Source organism: Lissotriton vulgaris, chromosome 3_1, assembly GCF_964263255.1.
Source record: "Lissotriton vulgaris chromosome 3_1, aLisVul1.2, whole genome shotgun sequence".
Classification (NCBI taxonomy): Eukaryota; Metazoa; Chordata; class Amphibia; order Caudata; family Salamandridae; genus Lissotriton; species Lissotriton vulgaris.
In genome coordinates, this window is record NC_141689.1 from 2,137,087,404 (window position 1) to 2,137,112,135 (window position 24,732).

The 24,732-nt window shown below is 49.2% G+C and overlaps 1 protein-coding gene across 7 annotated transcripts in view; it reads right to left on the reverse strand.

The window, feature by feature from the left end:
• The window catches only part of LIMCH1 (LIM and calponin homology domains 1), an 892,718-nt gene extending 883,323 nt beyond the window's left edge, over positions 1-9,395 (reverse strand). For 6 of the 7 annotated variants that reach the window (XM_086962709.1, XM_086962710.1, XM_086962708.1 and 3 more), the window contains exon 1: positions 9,167-9,395. In XM_086962709.1, the coding sequence (XP_086818835.1) occupies positions 9,167-9,259 (93 nt within the window). In that variant the 5' untranslated portion in view covers positions 9,260-9,395. The remainder of the gene's footprint in view (positions 1-9,166) is intronic. The other variant, XM_086962707.1, reaches the window with a different exon arrangement.
• Between the last annotated feature and the right edge of the window lie 15,337 nt (positions 9,396-24,732).

Genomic DNA, 24,732 nt, shown 5'->3' on the forward strand with positions numbered 1-24,732 from the left:
GATTTAAAGAAAAACAAACTTTTTGAAAGTTACTTTTTCCCTGCATGAAGTTCCTTTAGGATATTTTTAATTTGCGCTCAAACTTCTATCAGTCATTGGTTAGCATTTAAATAGCTGTCAGTGAGGTGTGAAATGTCTACCAGGTGCAAACAATAGGCTGACCTGAATGGGCATCCTTTTTCAAATTTCTGTGTAAAACCCTGCTTGCCAGGTCTGCTAAGTTTACATATAATACTAAGGGCATACATAAAAGACACAGAACAGGATGCCAAGACAATTCTTATTTATCCACTGCCTGGTTGCTGGAAAACCCTGCTTTTGTGCTACACAACTTCTGTCTCTGGCTTTATTGGAGGTACAGTGGCTGTTTCAAACTAGATTGTCGGTGTTAGATGTGGCAGGCCTACGCTGCGGGAAGAGGCAAGCAGCTGACTTGAGGAGCACCACCCTTGGAGTAAGTGTGATTATATGGGGGGTCTCCTTGCCTACCGCCATTTCAAACAGGACTTAGGGGTAAACTCGTAAAAACTGTATTTATCTTTGAGGAATTTCCTCTGGTACGGAACTAGGGGTCCTGACATCCTCTTATCTCAACTTGAGGTGGAAGAGCTACACAGTGACACTGGCTGGCAGAGTCCTGAAGAAGGCCGGCGTGAACCCAAACGAGGGGCACAGACACACGGCCGAAACATGTCGACCATCCAGCAGTAAGGAGGAGTGTAAAGAGCACATTACATCTCCCAATCACCACCATCCTTCACTTTTTTAACCCTGGCCAGAGGGTCCAGGAATAAAGTTATAGGCATAGCAGCACCTCCGAGCTAGTTTTAATCCACATCACACTGCACTTTCACTTCCGGCGTTCCCAGTCACTTTTTGCATGGATTCTCTTTTGTGTTGTATTGTCTTCCCCTACCCTGTGGATCCACCCCAGGTGTTGGCTGCACCGGGGTGTATAGAAGCAGCCCTATGATGAAGTTTGTCACACTATTAGTGTGAGTTAGGGCAGTATTAAGACACACAGCACGTGCCACCACAAGGAACAGGTATTTTATTGCTCCCTACTCCTTCTGGTGTGTAAAGTATCGACTGGGGGTTCGGAGTAGGTGATCCTGTGACCCTCACCACTCCCTTTTGTGTGGAATAGGACACTAAGATTGCCATACTATACTTCCCACACATACTACCAGTCCTCAGAGCCCCCATTTACTGAGGTTGAAGACTTTTACCGTCTTGAAAATGCCCAAAGTGGGAAGGGCTGGCTACGGAAACTTTTACCCCAGTGGTTAGTGCGTGCCCAAGAGACATTCCCATCCACTAGCTTGTGTCAGGCATAAATGTGACATCTTGATGCACCCACTTCAGAACACTGTTGGGCCTGAAGACGAACCTATGAAGACTGGTTCTGTTGTCTGTTACCCAAGATGAGCCCTTAGGGGCTGGATTTGCTGCATCTTGTACCCAGGACCAAGAAGTGGACTCCCAAGGTCAAACTGCTGGCCTTGTGTTTTAGCTACAGGGATACAACAGGCTACAAGAGACCTTTCTTTCCTGCAACAAACCAGCTGTCCAGTGGTATTTGGACCTGAACTGGACCCTGCTGTTGGCCTCTGCCTGACACCCTGAGAGCTTCTAAATGCTTCCCTCCCCTGAGGTCCTGGGAGGCTTTAAAAGTGTTCTCCTGAAGTAGATTGGGACTGAAAGGACTTAATCAGAAGGATCAATATTTGACTAGGACGAACCTAGTTGGTGTATTCAAACCAGAGTCCTTTGTAGTCAGCCTCAAACTGCGCCTAGGCCCCAGTCTACCACTACCATTGACTATCACTGGCGTTTTATGCCTCTTGGCGTAATCCTGCTTAAATCTTAACAAAAATAATTATATCTCCTGTTCAACTTATTGGAGTTTTGTTATATAGGGGTCATAGTGTTTATTACATTTTTCTAATTTGGTTGGAGATTTCTATTGTTTTGCGTTTTGACATTGCTTCTGTTTTGTTACTGCATAAATATTTTACACATTGCCCCAAGTTAAGTCTGTTCTGTGTAATAGATAGATTCTCCTGAGGGGGAAGCCGGGAGCCTGACTAGCGAACTTTTTAAAAATTGAGAGTCACTATTTGTGTGTGTTGATTTTAAAACCCACCTTACCTGCAATTCACGCTCCTGACAAAGCCCGCGCAGCGGATCCTACCGCTGCCGCGGGAACATCAACAAACTGCATTTGCCACCATTACCGGCGCACCCTATGGCCACGCCCCTTTTCTGAGGCCACGCCCCTCCTTGTCGTCTCCCATCCTCTACAAATTATGTGCATCTTCTGAACGCGCAGCGGGCGAGAGCGCCTAAGGCAAGCCCGTCTGCGCCCATCCACGCCAGCTCCGGGCCTAGGGCCAGCCATGCTGTCAGTCCTCTACCTGATCAGAGGCTAAGGTGGACCAGGTCACAGATTTTAGACCTAGGTAAGATAACTTGCACTTCCCCTACACCGTGCAACCTCCCTCTGTCCAGCCCTTTCTTGTACAAATGTCACAATTGCCCTTTCTTTCTCTTTCTCACCCCACTCGACTCGCCCCCATGACCCAGCAATTAGTCAGCCCACACCCATTAAAACATACTCTATGGGATTGGTGAACTGTCGCTCTCTACCTTGCCACGCTAGTGGCATTTGGCTGTTATTGTCCTCCATGTCCTGGGACTTACTGTTTATAACTGAGACATGAATTAAAGACTTCTCCAAACCAGACATCTCTCTTGCCGTACCCACCGGTTACCGCTTCACTGGAATAAGCCGTGAAGGTTCCAAAACGGGAGGAGGATTCGCAGTAATCTTAAAGACTCATCTGACTATCACGTCTAGAAAAATTACAACCATAAAGCCTATAGAAGCACTATATTTCTCTGTCACTGACTCCACCACAGCCATTTTCTCAGGGATCTTGGTCTACAACCCCCCTAACACCTCACAGTCTGCCATTTCTGAACTACTAGCAGTCACCGCAGATCTGTCTCTTAAACACCCTCACTTCACGGTACTGGGAGACTTCAACCATCACATTGATGTAAGTAGCTGCAATCGCGCCACTCATCTCCTAGAATCCATGCAAAATATAAATCTGACTCAAGGGGTAAGGGGCCCCACACATGCCGCAGGACATACCCTTGACCTTATCTTTTCCAACTGCACAAAGCTAAAAATCCTTCCTTCCATACCTCTGACATGGTCTGACCATTTTTGATCCCATTCGAGGTATCTTCAACTCAAATTGTCGAGAAGGATTCTGCCATCAGAACACAAGGCAGAAAATGGCACAAGATCTCACGTACTGCCCTAGAACAATCATATAATAACAGCTTAAACCCTTTCCCTGACGATCTCAACGAAGCGGTTCTTACACTCAATAACGATCTCACGACTGCTATTGAGAAAGTAGCCCCCTTACAAACCCTTACCTCCCGCAGACAAAAACCTTCAGCCCCCTGGTTCACTCCAGAACTTAGGGAAAATAGAAGCAGATGTAAAAAGATGGAGCGACAATGACGGCAGACCTATGATCCTGCAGCCAAGGCTCTTTACAGACAGGCCCTCAAAGAGTTTCGCAAACTCAAACGCAACTCTATGAGCACCTATTTTGCAGAAACTATTGCCACTGCAAAAAACTCTACCAAAGCCCTCTTTAACATTGTTAAAGATTTTACCAATCCCACTGCTCTGTCCACCCCAGTATCCCCTTCCCAAGCACTTAGTGAAGATTTATCAGATTTTTTGGAGAAAAAAAATTGCCAACACTGCGGCAACTATTCTTCAGAACGGTACCGAGATTACTGAAGACCCTACCATCATCTGCACAAATGCATTTACTGCTTTTCAACCTCTCACCAAGGAGCATGCCCTGAATTTAATCTTGAAATGTAAATCAGGCTCACCATTGGACCCAGCCCCGGCCTTAATCATGAACAAAATTGCCCCTTTAGTTATTAACCCCCTACTTGAAATGTGGAACTCGTCCTTATACTCAGGTGTTGTCCCTTCCGCCTGGAAACACGCAATTCTAATTCCAATTTAAAAAAAAGCAGGCATCGATCCTACCTGCCTGAGCAATTACCGACCAATCTCACTCCTACCCAAGCCTGCCAAGGTGCTCGAGAAAGCGGTACAAGAGCAGCTGTCCAACTACCTAGAGTCAAACTCGCTGTTCCATGATTCCCAATCAGGATTCAGACCGGACTTCAATACCGAGTCAGCTCTACTTGAGGTATCCAAGTCGATTCGAGAATGTACGGATAGGGGAGAGGAGGCCATGCTGGTCCTCCTCGACCTATCCGCAGCATTTGACACCATCTCCCACAACATACTACTTGCTCGCCTGCAAGAGGTAGGTGTCAGCGGAACTCCCCTCGCCTGGGTTCAATCTTTCCTTACGAACAGATTTCAACAGGTGATGCTGGGCCCCTTCCTTTCCACCAAGAAACCATTGGTTTGGGGCGTTCCTCAAGGCTCTGCCCTCAGCCCGCTCCTATTCAATGTGTATCTAAAACCACTGATTCAGAAAAGGGGGTGGTGATGAACAGAGTGTCTGAATTAAGCAGACCACTCTTACCCAGTCCAAAGATCAGGGCTTGATCCATCACCGTTTTTTAGCTCACTGCACCATCCCAGCTCAAAACCTGGCTACATGCAAATTAGTCTGTTCCTGTCCCATTGTATGATGGGAACAGGGCAAACCAAACTACCAAGCCAATTCTTATACTGGGAAGGAAACAAGCTACCGGGGACCGGTTTCTGGCATTTCAGCCGTCGTCGGCCCAGCTTGCTTGAATCCTGATGGTGCAATGAGCAAGGGACTCACATCTGAGTATACCCTTCCACGCTTATGGTGGACAAAATGATTCAGAAAAGGGGGTGGTGATGAACAGAGTGTCTGAATTAAGCAGACCACTCTTACCCAGTCCAAAGATCAGGGCTTGATCCATCACCGTTTTTTAGCTCACTGCACCATCCCAGCTCAAAACCTGGCTACATGCAAATTAGTCTGTTCCTGTCCCATTGTATGATGGGAACAGGGCAAACCAAACTACCAAGCCAATTAAGTCTGCCCTGTTCCCATGATGCACTGGGCCAGGGACAGACTGATTTGCATATAGCCAGGTTCTGAGCTGGGATGGGGCAGTGAGATAAATAACGGTGATGGATCAAGCCCTGATCTTTGGACTGGGTAAGAGTGGTCTGCTCAATTTAGACACTCTGTTCATCACCACCCCCTTTTCTGAATCGATTTTGGCCACTATAGGTGTGGCAGGGTATACTCAGACATGAGTCCCTTTCTCACTGCTCCATCAGGATTCAAGCAAGCCGGGCCGAAGAGGCTGAAATGCCAGAAACCGGTCCCCGGTAGCTTGTTTCCTTTCTGGTGAAGAATTGGCTTGGTAGTTTAGTCTGCCCTGTTCCCATGATGCACTGGGCCAGGGACAGACTGATTTGCATATAGCCAGGTTCTGAGCTGGGATGGGGCAGTGAGATAAATACCGGTGATGGATCAAGCCCTGATCTTTGGACTGGGTAAGAGTGGTCTGCTCAATTCAGACACTCTGTTCATCACCACCCCCTTTTCTGAATCTATCTAAAACCACTGGCAAAAGTTGTAGAATCATGGGACGTCAAGAGTAATTTCTTACGCTAACGACACCCAGCTAGTGTTCTCCTTCAAAGACCACTCCGAAAAATCAATCCACAACTTTCGCCACTGCATGATGAATATCGCCACCTGGATGTCCTCTAACAACTTAAAACTTAATACAGATAAGACGGAAGTCTTATTTTTTAATCAGAAATCTCCCACTCCTCCCATACTTTGGTGGCCGATTGAACTTAACCCTCCTCCGGTACCAGTCCAAGCTGCCTGTAACTTAGGCTTCCAATATGATACTGCCCTCTCCTGCAAGACTCAAATTAATAAAGTCACCTCGTCCTGCTTCGGAAAGCTCTGAATCATAAAAAAATCATCCCCTATCTGCCACTAGACTCACGTAAGACAGTAGTCCATGCCCTCATCACCGCTCATTTGGACTACGCAAATAGCCTGTATGCAGGTGCCCCGGCGTATCTCATAAATCAACTACAGACAGTCCAGAATGCAGCAGCCAGGCTGATTTGCAACATCCCCTATCGCCACTCCATCTCACCTCATCTGATCAAACTTCATTGGCTCCCAGTGAGACTACGCATTCAATTTAAAGCCTTAACCCTGGCTTTTAGAGCTCTTAATGATCGAGGCCCTACCTACCTGCGTCGTAGAATGAAGTTCTCACAAGCCCCCCGAAACTTCAGATCTAACCATCTCCACCTTATGATCTGCCCCCATTTCCGCCTGGCACGTACGGGAGGAAGGGCCTTTGCAGTAGCCACCTCCAAACTGTGGAACCACCTTCCTATAGAGCTAAGATTCCTGACGTCAGAGCCCCTATTCCGAAAAAAACTCAAGACCTGGCTCTTTTCCCTCATCTAATCTACCCACTCCCTCCTACATCCCTCTGACCCTTTCGAGATACTGTCTTCAGCGCCGGGACACCTCAGTTGGAGGTAGCTGCGCGCTTTACAAACTACTAAATAAATAGCTACCAGGAAGTTGAACTTGGGTTCATTTAGTGACTTTGCAGGTTCGTTCTTACAAGAGTTGTGATAATCCCTTGAGGTAGGTAATCACTCACCCCAAATAATAATAATCTCAATTTCTTACAGGTGTCAATCCTCATTAGCAAATTTCATGCCAACTAAAAAATGGCACCAGTAAATATTGAGCAACACAGGCCTACTGTGCAGTACAGTAACAGTTTATTCTAGCAGGTACTGCACCAGTACATCAGTGAGTTTTACTAATTTGTTAATAGAACATCCACACTTTGGTTTATTTGAGTCTTCCCAAGAACACATTTGTTCAAAATTCACTCACTGGTACCTACAAAGGGCAACACAAATGACTTGTCCATACACTAAGAGTACAGCAGTAGTGACCACACACCTGGCCAAGCACCTGGATACCCTCTCCTGTGATTAGTGCGCTATACAAGTCAATATTACTTAGTAGACTAGCCATTTCCAGGGAGCAGAATTAACCAGTACCACTAAGTGTATCCCCACATCACTTGTGACTTAGCTTCACTATAGTTCATAGTCAATCAATAACCCGATAACTCACGACTGCTCGAGCCTCACTCTCACATGACGCAATGAGTTTGCACAACTCCTAACAAAGAAGAGTTCAGTGTGACTACAACACAAAGGAGTCTGTCTTGGGGCTGGACCAGAGATGTCACAGACTAGAGCGGGAACACAAAAAACTATTGTAACTAGCAATGGTTTCCAAATGCATGATGGAAGGCCACTTCTCGCAACATCCGACTGCAGAGCAGCGCTCCGGGGAGCTGTATGGGAAATAGAGGGGCCTTTTAAAGAGGGGACATGGACCATCTACAAACAGATAAGCACGTCTATTCATCTCTTCGGCCATAGCTGAACGTGCCTGACATGTGCTACCCTCCTTTAGCAAAGCCTTAGAAGCGTGGCTCTTCTGTTCATGACTCCTCTGGCTTCTTTGCCCCTCATTTATTGCTTATCTTGGTCAATGATATGATTTGATATAATTTGAGAGAGGGGCAAATGCATGCATAAAAAGTGAAGTAAATTCGGTGACAAGGGCAGGCAATAATTCTATTCTGCTTGTAAGGCCTTCTGTATCTTCACAGCAATGTAACAGGTGTCAGACAGCTGCTTGCTGTTAAATAATGCATACCCGGCCAACCATAAGCAGAGCACACAGTGAACACCCATCTACAATAACGCTATGCTCAGGCTGGTTGCAGTTCTGGTGTGCTGCCCTGTGGCACATCTCTTTTGATGCAACAAGTGGCCAACTGCTCGTTAGAAAGGCATGTCTGGGAACACCTCGCATATACTGTAGTACACACAACCAGGACCACGCAATCTTGCAACAGGTGAGCTACACAGTAAACTGGACACTTAGGTAAATGTATTAATGGCATTAACACCATTACTGGAATTACTTCCCAGGATAAAGTCTAAAAATAAACCCATAGACCTGCAGATCAACAGAACAAATACAAGCACCGACTTACAACAACATGACCAGGTTGTAGCTGCATCCTAAAAAGGGGTCGTACATTCTCCAATAAAATTCGAGACTGATTCTTAGAACAATTTCTCTGTAAATTCTAGGTGTATTTTCCCTCCATTGCTAACAACACGGCGCCTGCATGTATTAGCCTGGCTGGTGTGTGGGCCTGTTTTCCTGCGTGACGCTATCAGTCAGGATAAGCTAATACTGCCACACAGCAGCAGAGTAATGGAAAGTTCCTCAGTCTTTTTACAGCCCACGTTAACAGGCGCAGCCGTCAGTCACGCAATGCGTCTGTCATTCAGGAAAGGCTGGCCCTGTCACTCTATGACACGCTCCACATGGTCACTACCAAGATACGCAGGCAGGGGTGCCCGGCGTCACCTGTCTAGCTATTAGGGATTATCAATGGAAAGTGGCCTCCGCTCCCACAGAGAGGTGTGCGCGCGAGCCCACCGCCAAACCCCTCGACTTGAACGAAGTGCAAGCCGTGAACCGGTCCAGAAAGGAGTTTGCAACACTAAGGAAGTTTTCCACCAGGGTTTTGGAGGTGCAGACGGTACCCGTCCAAGCCTGGGTCACCCCTCTGCCTGCATCACCTACATTAATGACACGGTTCCAGGATGCCAGTTAGAAGCGCTATGGAACGACTGCCAGAGTTAGGGACCGCAGCACGCTGCTATAGCGCCCAGCATAGTTACAGTGAAGCTAACAGCGGCTCTCAAGAGGTACAGGGTAGCGGCTCTCAAGAGGTACAGGGTAACAGCTCTCACTCGCAGGCACGTCAAACAGGTAAAGGAGCAAACACAAGACTTATTTTTGCCGCACCCCCCTCCCCCTGGGACTGGTTGCTCCCACACTCAGGCAGGTATGCACGGGAGACGGGCACCGGTTTCCCCGCCTGTGCACTAACGGGCTCCGCAGTGAGTTGCATGGCCAGCTACCTCTCCATCAGTGCGCCCAGACTCACCCCGCCATGCCCCGGGGACACCGGACCGGGCTGCCAGGGCAGGCCCGCTCCCCCCGACACTCACCTCCATCCATTTCTGCGCCTCGCTGAAGGCTGCCTCGGGGGCCGGCTCCTGCGGCGGCGGCACCCCGGCCAGCTCGAGCCCCGGGCTGGCCATCCTCGCGAGCCCGCTCTGCGCGTGAGGGGAGAGCCGCAGCGCGCGCTGACACCCGGGGATCCTGCGCTGACACCGCTCTCCTCGGCGGCCGGGGGCGGGATCACCGCTGCGCTCGCTAGCTCAGCCTCCACCCACCGCGCCGCCGCTGTCCCCACGGACCCACCGACCCAAGTGAGACCCGCGTCCCCGCCGCCACCGCCACCAGCAGCAGAGCAGCTAAAAATAAACAAGGCGGGTGGAAGGGGCTTTGCCATCCGCCCATGCAAATCCCGATCCCGAGGCCGCCTCCCACTAATCACATGCTTCATTAGTGCCTGCGCGGCCGGGGCCTCTGCAGCACTGCGGGCTCGGGGCCTAACGGGGACCTGGGCTGCTGCGCTCCTCCCTGGCAGGGAGTGCAAGGCAAAGCACGCCCCGGTGTTCAAACTCTGCCATCGCAGAGCCAGAGTAAACCTTCCTCCCTAACAGGGTAAAAGCACAGAATAAAATTAATTTAAGCTGGGTCAAGCAATATATATACTTTCAATCTCAGTGGGTCCACCCAGCCTTTCATCCTTCCACGGATCGCAACATGAGTACCAAAATGTTGAGGAATATTAAACACCTGTTATCTGTCAATAGTTCCCATTTACCCCCAGGTGGTCAGTGTGTGCTGTCTACAAATAAACCTATTATTTTATGTTATTGTTTGGGCGGAAACTGCAAGTGAGAAGGTGTACTAGTGTATGTACCACTGAGGACTTGCCAGGCTGTGCAAGGACTAAACCAACACATGGGTGCTCGCACACATTGTGCCAGGGGCCACAAAGTTTGGTCTGTGATGTGACCGAAGGCTTCATTCATTTCAGCAGTGGCATTAGGAGGTGGGGGGATGGGGTAGTGGTAAGGTGGGTGTAGGGGAAGCAAACCATATACATCTAGCGCCTGAATTGCCCAATGTGAAACCAAAAACTTGACATTAATCCTGGCTTCTCCACTTAACCAAATTGTGTGATCAGAGGCAACTGTTTTAGTTCACTTTCCCACCCTTTTCTTCATTATCACATATTAGGACCTTGAAATGCATTACTTCATGATGTGGGCTGTACAAATCTTCCTCCCAGGCCACCAAAAGAGTGCTCATTACAACCGTTTTATCTCTTACTTCACTATTGACATTGTTTTCAGATTGGGGGGTGGGGGGGGGGGGGGGCGGAGAGGGGGGAGAATGTATGTTTCTGATTTTGTGTATGAAAACTATCTGTTAAAAAATACTTCTCATTTCACTGATTTCATCTGATATACTAAAATGAAACAGTTCTGAATCTTAATGAAATACACTTTGGAATTTTGAACAGACTTTATCATACTTTTACACTTTCAATACAATATGTCTTTAAAATTTAAGGTATTTCTAAAGTTAAGCAGGGCGGTACACCCTAGTTACTTCCTTTCTCTAACTGCAAGTAACCTTTGAATAAATGCTTGCCTGTTTATGTAATATTTTTTAAATATTAGTGCTGAGTCGAGTAAATAAAAATAAATGGCCAAGCAGGTTGAATTTCGAATAGTACACCGCCTAGTCAAACAAATTACTAGGTTGGACAACCATTAAGTTGAATGAATTGATACTTTATAAAACAATTTTTTCAAAAGTATTTTTCTTATGTCATCAAAAATCAACGAAATATTTGACAAATACATACATACATTAAATAAAGTGCAATAAACATATCAAACAAATATATATCACAAAAGAATTGTAACATAGAATCACATAGACAACTATGCAATGCCTCGGGTGTTGTAATTATGAGGCACCAGTCCTGAATAAAGAGAAACAAGTGGACAAGCTGATAATTACATTCGCCTACTTGTCAACACCAACCCAAGATACATATTGTAATTCATAATAGGGTGCTAATTATAGGAATTATTCAGAAAAGGGGGTGGTGATGAACAGAGTGTCTGAATTAAGTGGACCACTCTTACCCAGTCCAAAGATCAGGGCTTGATCCATCACCGTTTTTTTAGCTCACTGCACCATCCCAGCTCAGAACCTGGCTACATGCAAATTAGTCTGTTCCTGTCCCAGTGCATGATGGGAACAGGGCAAACCAAACTACCAAGCCAATTCTTATACTGGGAAGGAAACAAGCTTCCGGGGCCCGGTTTCTGGCATTTCAGCCGTCGTCGGCCCGGCTTGCTTGAATCCTGATGGTGCAATGAGCAAGGGACTCACATCTGAGTATACCCTTCCACGCTTATGGTGGACAAAATGATTCAGAAAAGGGGGTGGTGATGAACAGAGTGTCTGAATTAAGCAGACCACTCTTACCCAGTCCAAAGATCAGGGCTTGATCCATCACCGTTTTTTAGCTCACTGCACCATCCCAGCTTAGAACCTGGCTACATGCAAATTAGTCTGTTCCTGTCCCAGTGCATGATGGGAACAGGGCAAACCAAACTACCAAGCCAATTCTTATACTGGGAAGGAAACAAGCTTCCGGGGCCCGGTTTCTGGCATTTCAGCCGTCGTCGGCCCGGCTTGCTTGAATCCTGATGGTGCAATGAGCAAGGGACTCACATCTGAGTATACCCTTCCACGCTTATGGTGGACAAAATGATTCAGAAAAGGGGGTGGTGATGAACAGAGTGTCTGAATTAAGCAGACCACTCTTACCCAGTCCAAAGATCAGGGCTTGATCCATCACCGTTTTTTAGCTCACTGCACCATCCCAGCTTAGAACCTGGCTACATGCAAATTAGTCTGTTCCTGTCCCAGTGCATGATGGGAACAGGGCAAACCAAACTACCAAGCCAATTCTTATACTGGGAAGGAAACAAGCTTCCGGGGACCGGTTTCTGGCATTTCAGCCGTCGTCGGCCCGGCTTGCTTGAATCCTGATGGTGCAATGAGCAAGGGACTCACATCTGAGTATACCCTTCCACGCTTATGGTGGACAAAATGATTCAGAAAAGGGGGTGGTGATGAACAGAGTGTCTGAATTAAGCAGACCACTCTTACCCAGTCCAAAGATCAGGGCTTGATCCATCACCGTTATTTAGCTCACTGCACCATCCCAGCTCAGAACCTGGCTATATGCAAATTAGTCTGTCCCTGGCCCAGTGCATCATGGGAACAGGGCAGACCAAACTACCAAGCCAATTCTTCACCGGAAAAGCACGTGTTGGCTACAGACGTTAACTGAGTGACTACAAAGTGTATTAAGAACAGCAAATGAAATGTGAAGAGGCAAAGAAAATAAAAAACAAAGAAACTTCTTTTGTACTCATAAATTACAGTTTTGAACATTTGGTTGCTCGGGGGTTGCATTAATCTAAAGTTATTGAGGTTGTCCTCATCAAGCTGAGAGTGTTGGTGGTCGCTCTTTTCCCCTTGGAGCAATGTGCCTTTTGAGATTACGTTGGGAATACTCTAGGTTTGCGCTAGTTTTTAACCTTGCCACAGTAATTTATGATTTAAAAAATACCTGTCGGGGGGGCGTGTCCAAGATGGCGACGGAGTAGGACGTGCTTTCTGTCCCTCCGCCGCCGCGATTGTTTTAGCCTTGTCCAGCGCCTTCCCTGGACCCAGGAGTCACTCATGAAGATCTGGAGTCCTCCGCGGCTCCGGTAGCGGGGTGGTGACCCCCCGACGGCACCGAGGCCTGTGGCGTGGCTGAGCAGCGGGAGCCGGGTTACTCGCGTGCGGCACTGCCGGGGCGGTAACATCCGGCCGCGCGGCTGTGGCGGAGCCCGCCGACTGAGGATCCGGGTGAGACCCCATCGGAGCGCGGCCCGGCGGCCCCACTGGGGGAGAGTGCCCTGAGAAGCTCGCCAGGTTGTTGGAGCGGGAGCGAGGCGTGCCCGACGGACGAGCGGAACGCCTGCCGCGCGAGGCCGAGGATTGGGGGCCTAGGACCGGGCCGCGTCCGGCGCGAACCGGCCTCCTGGGGTGCTGCCGGCCCGGACCGTGGCGGAAGTTCGGAGGAGCGCTTGCCTCTGTCCCAGCACCGGGGACTGCGGAACCCAGTTGGTGGCTCTCCCAGGCCTGGATCATGAGGCCGCCAATAACCTTCGACTGTACCGGCCCTTGGTAGCGGCCTGCTGGCGGTGGGGCCCTGGACTCCCTACCTGCCGTTGCGCACACGTATGGGCCTGGGCGGCCGGATTTGGCCTGAAGACGCAGGGTTCGCACTCCTGAGATCGCCTGAGGTAGGGAACTGACATAAGGATCACCGGCTGGGGAGGCCTGGGGATCGTGCCCGGGGGCAAGACCTGAAGGCTACGTCCACACCCGAGACGGACCAGTGCGGCCTGCTGGAGTGGCCTGGGGGCCAGTGGAGGTGGGGGGAGGCGCAGTGTGGGCGCTGCCGGGATCGGGTGCCTGACTAGACCGTTCGGTGGAGGAAGAGAGTCAGCGCTGTGCGGTCGGGGGCCACTGGGCCAGGGCCCTGGACTCGCGGCGGCGCTTCTGGCGAAGCAGAAGAGAGTCTGCCTGGATCGGGGACGACGGCCCGGAGTGCTCGCCTCCTGCCGCCCTGGTCGGACTGCGCCCACCAAGCAGGACACGATGGCTCAAAGAAATCGCAAGGACAAGCCGGGCAAAGAGGGGCCTCTAAAGGGAGCACAGCAGACGACGTCCCCTAGCACCAGCTCTTCTCCCCGGCTACGGGACGATGAAGCACCTGCCACCAAGGCCTTTATGCTGGAACTCTTTTCCGCCATCAAGGAGGACATCTCGGAGCTCCGTTCCCAACTCGCTTCCGATCTCAGGGAGGTGAGGAGGGATGTGGAAGGCATCGGCGAGAGGGTGGCGACTCTGGAAGAACACGACCTGGGGCTGGCCTGGCGGGCGATGTGCACCAGCTCCAACAGGATGTGCTCAGGCTGACGGAGCAGAACCTGGATCTCCAGGCCCATGCAGAGGACCTAGAGAACCGTTCTCGCCGGAATAACATTCGCATACGCGCGGTGCCCTGGGGCGGAGAGGCAGGAGACCTGCGTGGCTATGTAGAAGCACTCTTTCTACAGATCCTGGGTGAAGATGACCTTCACGAGGTCAGAATGGACAGGGTACATAGAGTTGGGCTACCGAGAGGTTCGGGGGCCCCGCCTCCTGACATTCTGGTCTGTATACATGATTTTCAGCTTAAGGAGCGTATCCTTCGGAAGGCGAGGGGAATCACTGATTTGCAGTTTAGAGAACATCGCCCCCAGCTATTCTAGGATTTGGCAGCATCAATGCTACAAAAGAGACGTAACTTCAAGCCGGTGACATCCTTCCTGAAGGAACATAATGTGGCGTACTCCTGGGGCCATCCCTTTCGCCTCATCTTCCGGTGGCAGAACAGGCTGGTCCAGATTCGCTCTCTGCAGGCGGCCAGAGAGCTCCTGGGCCTGGACGACGCTGCCCCCTCCCCAAGGACAGGGCAATCACCGACTCGGCGACAACGGCGCTCCTACTCCTGGCAGAGAGTGGGGCGCCCAGTGACACAGAATAGGCCAAATCCTACGGCCAGCCAGCAGGAAAGAGATGGAGCAGTGGCCTCCGTGGTGAGTGTGACAGAGGCGCAATCGCAGGACAGTTCGGGGGCAGCATGATTAAGGAGGGAAGGCTGATAGGCGCCAGAGGGACCCCTCCCCCCTCCGCTTAGGTACCGCGGGTAACTATGTACTTTTGGGGAAGACGCCCCGGTCCGGAGAGCGAGTGGGACACTGACTGGTACCTCACCACTGCTCTCTAGGGATCTCAACGACCACCCTTATGGTGGTTCCCTGTTCGCTATTTTTTTTTCTTTCCTTTGCCCCCTCTGGGCCTTTTCAGTTAAGGGCGGGGGAGGCACTCCTGTTGAGGCTCTCCAGTCCTGGGGTGGGGGAGTGGGGGAAGAGTTGGGATAGGGGGTTGGGGGGGGGAAGAGGGAGGGTGGTGGTAGCGTAAGTGTGTGTAGATGTGTTTTACTGTCCTCGCAATCTGTACTGGGAGAGTTAACTTACCTCCGGAAGGGTGAGCATACTACTCCAGGGCCTTGCTGGGATGGTGGAGCCGTGGGGACGGGCGGGAGGCGGCGCACTGAGGAGGACGGGCGAGGGTCCTGGGGCGTGGGGGGTCTGATGATGGGGGCTGCGGGAGGGGTGGGGGTGTTGGGAGGCAAGGGGTGCTGGCTGAAGAGGTATGCGTCGGGCATGGGAGGTGGGAAGCTAAGCTGAGTGTGAGAACATATCTGTGATGCCGGTCACGGTGGGCACTTGGAATGTGAAGGGGCTTAACTCCCCTCAAAAAAACCAAAAAGTATGGAAATACATTCTGGACCATAGCTTAGATGTGGTGGGTCTGCAGGAGACACATTTAGCTCGGAAGGACAAAACCCGCCTTAAGCATCGACAATACCCGCTTATATATAGGTCCTCTGCCCTTACTAAGCACAGGGGGGTGGCCCTTATGTTCCATTCAGCAGTGCGATTTCAACCGCTGGGGGTTAGGAGCGATAAAGAGGGTAGATGGATCTCGGTCAAGGGTATGCTTCGCGGCAAATTATGTACCTTTCTAGTACTGTACGCCCCCAATGCGGGACAGAATAGGTTCCTCCAGGACCTACTGAATACTGTGGAGGACTTTGCTGAGGGGGCCCTTTTTGTTCTGGGTGATTTTAACCTGGCATGGAATCCAGAATTGGACTGCTCCCGTCCTCAGAGGGCTGACGCTGGGGTTTTTTCGGCTGAGACACGTCGACGCTTTACAGACCTAGTATTGATCGACGGGTGGCGCTCCCTTCATCCCCTTGCGCGGGACTACACCTACGTTTCCCATGTCCACCATTCTTATTCCCGTCTGGACTATGGGTTCCTGAGCCAGTCCCTCCAGGGATCCCTGTGTGGAGCTACGATCTTCCCCCTTTCAGTCTCCGATCATAGCCTATTGACCCTCTGTTTTCACTGGGCCCCGGACAGTGCTGGAACCCGCAAGTGGTATTTCCCAGCCTCCCTGGTCAGAGATGATGCCTCCTGTAAGGCACTGCGGACAGCGATCTGCGACTTTTTTGACCTCAACCCTGTCCAGGACACCTCGATTTTTGTCACTTGGGATGCCTTTAAGGCGTCGATCAGGGGTAGTTGCTTGGCCCTCAACGCGGCTCTCAATAAGCTGTGGCGGGAGGAGTTGGAGGAGAAGCTGACCAGGTTGGAACAGACCCACAAACAGAACCCCACCAGGCAGAAGCTCCGCTCATTGACGGAGGTCCGGGGTAAGCTCAGGACCCATTATAGTAACCGAGCGGAGTTCACCTTCCTGAAATTGCGCCGTCTCTATTACTCACAGGGAAACAAGAGAGGGAAGCACCTCGCACGTCAGCTGAGAGACAAGAGGGAGAAGGAGTATATCGGCAGAATTCAAGATCCCGGAGGGGAGCTGAGGCACCGCGACAAAGACAAGGCGGAACTCTTTGGGGAGTTCTACGCAGCATTATACTCGGGGGACGCCTTGGACCCTGAGGCTCAGCATGACTATCTAAATGCACTTCCGCTCCCTCGCGTCTCTACTGAGTGGAATGAGTTGCTCACTGCCCCCTTCACTAGGGAGGAGGTTCTGACGGCAATTAAGACTCTGAAACTCAACAAGGCACCCGGGGCGAACAGTTACACAGCACTTTTTTATCGGACCTTTGCAGCGGAAGTAAGTGACTTTCTGGTGCTCCTTTTAAACGCCATGTCTGAGACTGGTACGACCACGGGCTCCATGGCGGAGGATGTTATATCGGTTATCCCCAAGCCGGGGAAGGATCCCACCAAGTGTACCTCGTATAGGCCTATAGCTCTGCTGAATATTGACGCTAAGTTATATTCGTCTATATTAGCGTCCAGATTACAAGACCTCATGCCCGCTCTCATCCACCCAGATCAATCGGGTTTCATTAAGGGGCGCCAGACCCACGATAACACCCGACGGGTGGTCCACCTTATTGAAAAGGCTAATCGCTTCCGTATCCCTGCGGTCCTGGTGGGTCTGGATGCGGAAAAGGCCTTTGACCGGATGGACTGGGGTTTTTTGTTCCAGACCCTGATGGCTTTTGGCTTCTCGTCCAGATTCTTGTCCATAGTGGGGGCGAATTATAGCTGCCCCCGTTCCAGAGTCTCGGTCAACGGCCACCTATCGACCTTTTTCCCTCACTCACGTGGCACGAGGCAGGGGTGCCCACTTTCTCCCCTGCTCTTTGCCCTGAGTATAGAGCCGCTGGCGATGGCGGTGCGGAAGCACTCAGACATCCGGGGACTACCTTTCACTGGCGAGCAATATAAAATCTCCATGTTTGCGGATGACTTCCTACTATCCCGCTCCGACCCCCGCACTCCCTCCCCCACTTTCAGACGGAACTGGCGCGTTTCGAGACAGTAGCGGGCTTTAAAGTCAACTATGACAAGTCCTTTATTCTAAACCTCACGCTCTCCCTGGCAGAGGTGGACCGCCTCCGCCTGCTATCTCCATTGCCGTGGACCCTTTCTTCTCTGCTATACCTGGGGGTCCACCTTACCCCCACAGTGGGGAAACTGTACGCCGCTAATTCCCCCCCCCTGTTGGCGCGTACCTGAACGGATCTGAGACTATGGCTGCCTTTGTACATCTCGTGGCTAGGGAGGATACACGCGATTAAAATGACACTCCTCCCCAAGCTGCTGTATTTATTCCAGGCGCTCCCCATTGTTGTAGACACTGACTTCTTTTGCCGTGTTAAAACCCTTATGCTCCGCTTTATTTGGCAGGGAGGGCAGGCTCGCTTTTCCTTTACCTCTCTTAGGCGTCCGCGAGGGGGGGGGGTTGGCCTTCCTGACATGCTTCTCTATTACAAAGCAGCGCAGCTGAGGGTATTGGTGGAGTGGTCTCAGCCTATGTCAGAGAAACACTGGCTACATATGGACAGGAGTTTGGCGGGTAGATCGATATGGGATCTAGTATGGAAGCCCAAGAGAGATAGACCTAAGAATGCGTATATTAGTACTCCCACTGGCACCACCCTGAAGGTATGGGATTCGGTCTCCGGGGATGAGAGGTGGACAACATTCCCCTCCCCCTTTACGCCCATTCATTTCAACCCTGCCTTCCCGCCTGCTTTATGTGAGGGGCCCTTTGATACTTGGAGGAGGGGGGGCTGTTTTGCCCTTACCCACCTGTTCCATGGGGATGCTCCTCTCACATTTGACAACTGCAGACAGGACTATGAGGTCCTACCAGCGGAGCGGTACCATCATGCCCAGTTGCTTCACTGGGTGCTCTCCCCTGCTGTTCGGGACGCGGCCACTCGAGCTCTTACCCCCTTTGAGGCCTCCATTTCCCGGGCCACTGCCATGCGGGGAGTCATCTCCTTTCTCTACCATCACCTCGTGTCCACGGCGGTGTCCCCCAGACTGCGATACATGGGCCTCTGGGAAGAAATGTTGGACCGCGAGATATCGGATGTGGAATGGTCACAACTGTGGAGAGACTTGGCGAAACACAATCATTCCATTGAACTTCGGCTTGGAAGAAGAGGGAGGCCCCAGCGATCTCTTTGTGGCATGCTAGACTGTGGAGATTGTTGAGCATGGAACGTATGGCCGATTTCTTTCTGGGCGATTTAAAAAACTTTACCTTCCGTTGGGGACCTCTGGTCCGCTTCCTCTCTAGTGGATTACCATCAGCAGTCTACCCACCCACGTTGCGGAGCCTACATCCCTTCCAGGTATGAGTGATGTGCGTATGGATGAGTATGAATGCGGGGTGCTGCCACCACGGGAGGGGGTGGAGTGGGAGGGGGGGGAGTTCCTTGTTTTGGTTAATTTGTGACACTATTGACTCGATTGCGGCGGGAGGTATTCAGCTGTTCGTCCAAGGGGGCTTCTACCGGTTGTAGTTCTCCATGATTCAAGTGATCCAATGGATCCATGATGCTATTTACTGGTGGCACACCGGGCTTGGACTGCACCTACTGTGACTTTTTTGCTTAAGAGCCCTGGTGGATCCGATGGTTGGTTTGCCCATACCTTTATTGTTCTCCCGCCTGCCTTGACTGCGTGGGATGTTGTGCAAGATTGTCGCATGATTCTTTCTGTTTTTGTCTCAATAAAATACACCTTTGAAAAAAAAAAATACTTCTCACTGCACTCTTTTAATCTGATGTACTTAGATAAAACAGTTCTATATGTTAATGAAATACACTTTTTGAATTTTGAACATACTTCATCATACTTTTACACTTTTACTACAAGATGAAGGTATTTCTAAAGTTAAGCAGTGCTGTACACCCTAGGTACTTCCTTTCTTTAACTGCAGGTAACCTTTAAATAAATGCCTGCTCATTAAATATTTTTTTAATGTTAGTGCTGAGTCGAGTAAACAGCAGCCCAATGCTGCTGTTGACAAGGGGGGCAAATTAATATAAGGAGAGCCTCATGTGGCCCCGGGCCATACTTTGAGTATCTCTGGACGACTGGACACAGTGATGATGCCACACCCAACCTCCAGGCCCATCCTATGTATGCCCGCCCTTGTTCAACAAACTAGCAGGCCTGTTTCAGAAATTCTATGGTGAAACGTACCACTTTGCAGAATGAACAACTTTTTGGGCTATGACTGGAGAAAAGGAGGGTAAAGGGCACCCTGTTCCTACATTACACATGAGAGGAGATTTACACGCCTTCAGAATCTACCCAGCATGAGAAATTATTGCGAGGACAACATACCGCTGGCCGCCCACTTCAACCTGCAAACCCATCCGGAATATCAAGGGTTTATTTGGATACACGCTGAACACAAAGACAGTGAACCTTTAGGGAACCTCCAAGCACTGCTGCGCAATCTTGCAACTACCTGCATGGATGACCAAAACAAAGATGTCCATCTGGGTCAACAGTGCCAGACTGTCCTTCTGTCATTTTCCCGGGGGACTAGACCCACTGGAGGCCGATTTTAAAAGACCAGGGTCTCTATTGGTGCCTTTGCAACTTTCCCCAACTTACAGACGTCAATTACATCAGCTACAGTGGGGCGTTGGGAGAGAGAGAGGGGGAGAAAGAGGCAATAGAGAATGGAGAGAAGGCTAGAGGAAAGCAGGCCTGGTTTGAGTATTTTTGCCATGGCTGCTTTTGGTTCTCCAGTCCTGCCCTGGCCCAAATCATGTTGAGATCCAGACCGTCAATAGTGAGACAGCTCATTCTAATGGAACCATGATTGAGTCTTGAAACATTTTAATCCCATTACACCTTCACAGTTTGTTGCATGTTAGAGCCTCCAAGATTGAATCATCTCAGAAGCACAGTACTCCCTCAAAGGTTTTCACCATGATTAATTGTATAATGAGATCCCTGCGCCTCACAGACACATACCCACAAAGTGAAACAGACCAAAATCCCTTCTCATCCCCACCACCTCCTGTTTCAGTAATGTCTTGTGGACACATTCTACGGGTCACTGCCGAGTAGGAACTCCAGGGGTTTTTATTTATTAATATTTACTATTCATGATTGTTCTCAGTTGTTGGCTCCATGTCTGCACCATGGAGCGCGCAGACCCAAGCGTAATCCGGTGAGCTTACCGAAACAGTCTAAGAGGGTGCAGCTCACGGCAAAAAAGTAGGAATACCCGCAGGCGTAGGATAGCGACAAGCATCACCAAAGCAACAGAGAACCTGCGGGGGACGCTGAAATAAACAAGATTCCATCAGGGACAGACTGGCAGTAGCGGGCACCAAGCGTTTTCCTAATGGGCTGGAGTGGCGGGGGCCGTTTTTGTTACTGAGGGCCGGTTTTGCAGCAGTCCTACAATATTGGCCCCTGTAATAAAAACAGCGGGTCCGTTAGAAATGCCACGGCTGGTTTGTGTTCCAAGACCGGACTTTGGATTCCAGTGGAAGTTGCAAAACTGCCGTCATGTTGGCTGTGTGGAGCGGCAGAGGACGAGGCAATCGGTAAGGGTCCCCGGGGTTGCAAAGTGCCTGTGGGGGATTCCAAGAGCACCATCAAAACAATTGAGAGCCGCGGGGTGGCCCGTTGTACATTGGCCATTAGGAGAGTTGATCGGCATGGTGCTTAAGACCATAGACTTTCATTTAATAAATTAAGGGCTGAATAGTAGCGTCTGTTCATTTCTGGCCCATTTAAAGACTAATGGGCATCATCTGTGCTTGAAGGCTTAAGGTCTTAGACTCATACTCTGAAGATTAAGGGGCTGATTTTAAGTGCCTATGTTGATTCTGGCTATGTTAAAGAATTATGAGAACCATTCCTAACTAGTCTTCAGGTCTGGCTGAGGCGTATCCAGTTGAAGGAAGGTTGCTGGATTTTTTTGATGTTTGGGAGCAAACCATCTGGATTAATGGGTACTCAGTTTAGTCAAGAGAGGATATGTGATTGAGTGGGTCAAGAGGCCTCCAGACTTAGGTACCATCTCTACATCCATCCCTAAAGATCTGGTAAAAAGAAATTCTTTGTAGTATGGAGTTCTAGAGACAAGGGCAATTGTGGAAGTTCCTCCCGCAAAAAAGGGCAAGGGACTCTACTCAATTATTTTTCTGGTACAGTAGGCCAATAGCGCATATTGGCCTGTACTCAGCCTAAGCAGAGTGAATATCTAGGTAAAACACATCCCTTTCAAGATACTCTCTTTGCAGTGGGTTATTCCTTTGGTATCAAAAAACTTTCTTGCCACAGTAGACCCACAGGATGCCTATTTTCACTTCTCTATTAACAGGTAAAGGTTACTGTACTTCACAGTCGGTTCTCTACGTTTCCAATTCTGCATACTGCCTTTTGGCCTAATGTCGGCGCCCAGAGTTTTTACCATAGTCCTGGCACCCCTGGTGGGCATACTGTGTCAGGAGGGTACTGCCATTCTACTGTACCTGGACAACTGTCTGGTATTCTTGTCATTCCGAGAGACCACGGAGGTTCAGGTCACAAGGGTGAGTCAGTACTGGAACATCATGGGTTTCTGGTGAACGTTTCTGGTGAAGCTGAATAAATCTCATCTGATGGCAGCTCAGGACCAGTCTTTAATTGGCACAAGATTTGTAACGACATTGAATTGGTTGCTCTGACAGAGAAAAGAATGGTGAAAATACACGATCTTATAGAGATCATGGATCATGATGATCCAACCGCAGTTGCCTGGCTGCAGGCGCAGGGCTACCTTGCTGCAACCATCTTCCTAATGCCATGGGCTCGGTTCCACCATAAAGGGTCGTAAGGCACATTCTGACTTATTGGTCCCGATCATCTCAGGACTTGTCTTTAAGGATTCCAATGACAGCAGACACGAGAATGGAATTTTCATGGTTTATGTAGTAATCAAATGCCTGGAGAGGTGACCACTTGTTATCTCAGCTCTTGCTCATACCAATGACCCATGCCAGTTTAGCAGAATGAGGAGCAGGGGATGGATAGAGTCTTAACAGGTTAAGGATCTTTGGTCAAAGGCACAGATGTTGAGATTCTCCAACTGTAGAGAGATGGCAGCAATTCACCTGGTTCTACTGACGTTTGATAATTTTCTGGTGGGCAAACGTGTTCTCTTCAGGAGGGACAACATGGCTATTTCCTATTTCTACAAAGAGGAGGTGTCAAACATCTCCGATCAAATCTTCTTGTGGACACAGGACAAGATATTTGATCTAAAACCAATTTACATTCAGAGTAAATTGAATGTCAGAGCAGACAAGTGAGCAGGAAGATTCCTTCATCACAAGAGTTCTGTTTGAGTAGGCAGGTATTTGAAAGGATCTGTCAGAAGTGGGGTCCTCCAGAGGCAGATATGTTTGCATCAGGGGCGGAGCTTGCCGGCTCAACAAGATGGGCGCTAGATAGTTGAGCTCCGCTGCGCCATTCATTGATTCTGCAAAATCCTGGCAGTGTAAGCCGATTTTACTGCTCGTGCTACAGCGGGTCTCCAAAAATAAATTCTAAATCAACGTGGCCATTTCCCCGAATTCTCAGAACACACATTCATTCAACAGTGGGGCCCATTACACTGCACACTTACTCTGTTCATTTAAACTTTTCTTCAAAGATTTGGCCAACAAACCAGGAGTCCTACTATAACATTGGCGGAGTGTCTAAACCTATTTAACTATTTATTATTTAAACCTGCAATTTAAAGCGATTTACCATGGTTTCATTTAAACACCATTTATTTCAGACACACCACCATAATGGCAATGGATCTGCTAGAACGAAAACCAGACGTAGGAAAAATCAAAGACCAGCTTTTACTTCTCCATTTCTCTCATTTGTATTCAAAGCAAACTTTTGGTATGTCTGACATTTAGGCATTTATTAATTCTTTATTCAGTAAGAATCTTTAACTTTATTTCAAAATGATCATTTATTTAAATCCTCAGAAACAGACATTTATTTAAAAGTTCAGTAAGAAGTTTAGCAAAGAACAGATAGTTCCAAATTCACTCTCTCCTAACATCCCTAGCTAACACCCTCATCTTATCCTAATAGTTCTGCAAAGAAAAATAGTTAGCAAGTCTTACATCCAGGAATCGATCTTTAGTCCGGCAGCATCTCCAGAGGAAATTGAAAAGAGCGATGCCTCTAAGCAAAATCAGGAGTTTTTATACACTAATTTCCTAACTTAATCTATCTAAAAAGTAACTAGTAGCACCAATTCGAGTTCTGATTGGACAAATTTGGGGTAGATGAGCGTCTCCTCATCATTACAGCATGTTTTTCACAATGAATCAGCAGAAAAATAAAGGGTCTTTGTTTAGGACAGTCCGTGGCCTAGGCGCTTCCTTCATTCGTAACATAGGGAAATATTTCCATGATCAGAGCATTACATCGTCCATGTTTGGCACCCATCCTAGGTTCCGGGGCATGGTGGCCTTGAACCTCTCATCCGAGCACAGTCAGCTCACTCGCGCTTGCAGGCTTTGGATGCACATGCGCAGTCTAATATTCACTCGCGGTTCATCAGAACAGCCATTTTCTTGGTAGGCCTCAAAGGCCACTTTTGGAACTATCGTAGAAATAAACACAAATTCATGTTAATTATGGAACTAAAGCCCTTCTGTTTACCTCCCACCATACTAATGTTTCCCCATTAGTTGTTACCTAGCAGAGAAGCCACATAAGTGCGTTTTATACTTACATATCCGACGACTTTATGGCACAAAAACGTGCTCAATAAGCATATTTAAACTGTGTTTGTTTATATTTAAGCTATGCATTAATTCACATCACAATTACAACATATATTAGTTATTTTTATTGCAACATGCAAGCAACATTAGTACTCCAGTGTATGAAAAAATGTATGCATCTTATACTATGGTTGATTAATTCATAATAACATGCCATTAGTAAATATTAACGTATGGAACATTGATTTCTAGAGGGGTGTACAAAATTTTGTTTTACCACCTCACTCCATCACACACACCTGGAAGCCGGGGGTGTCTGAACCCCTCCGGCAAAGATTGAAGCTGGTTTCGGGCTGCTCTGACGATCGGCTGTGAAGC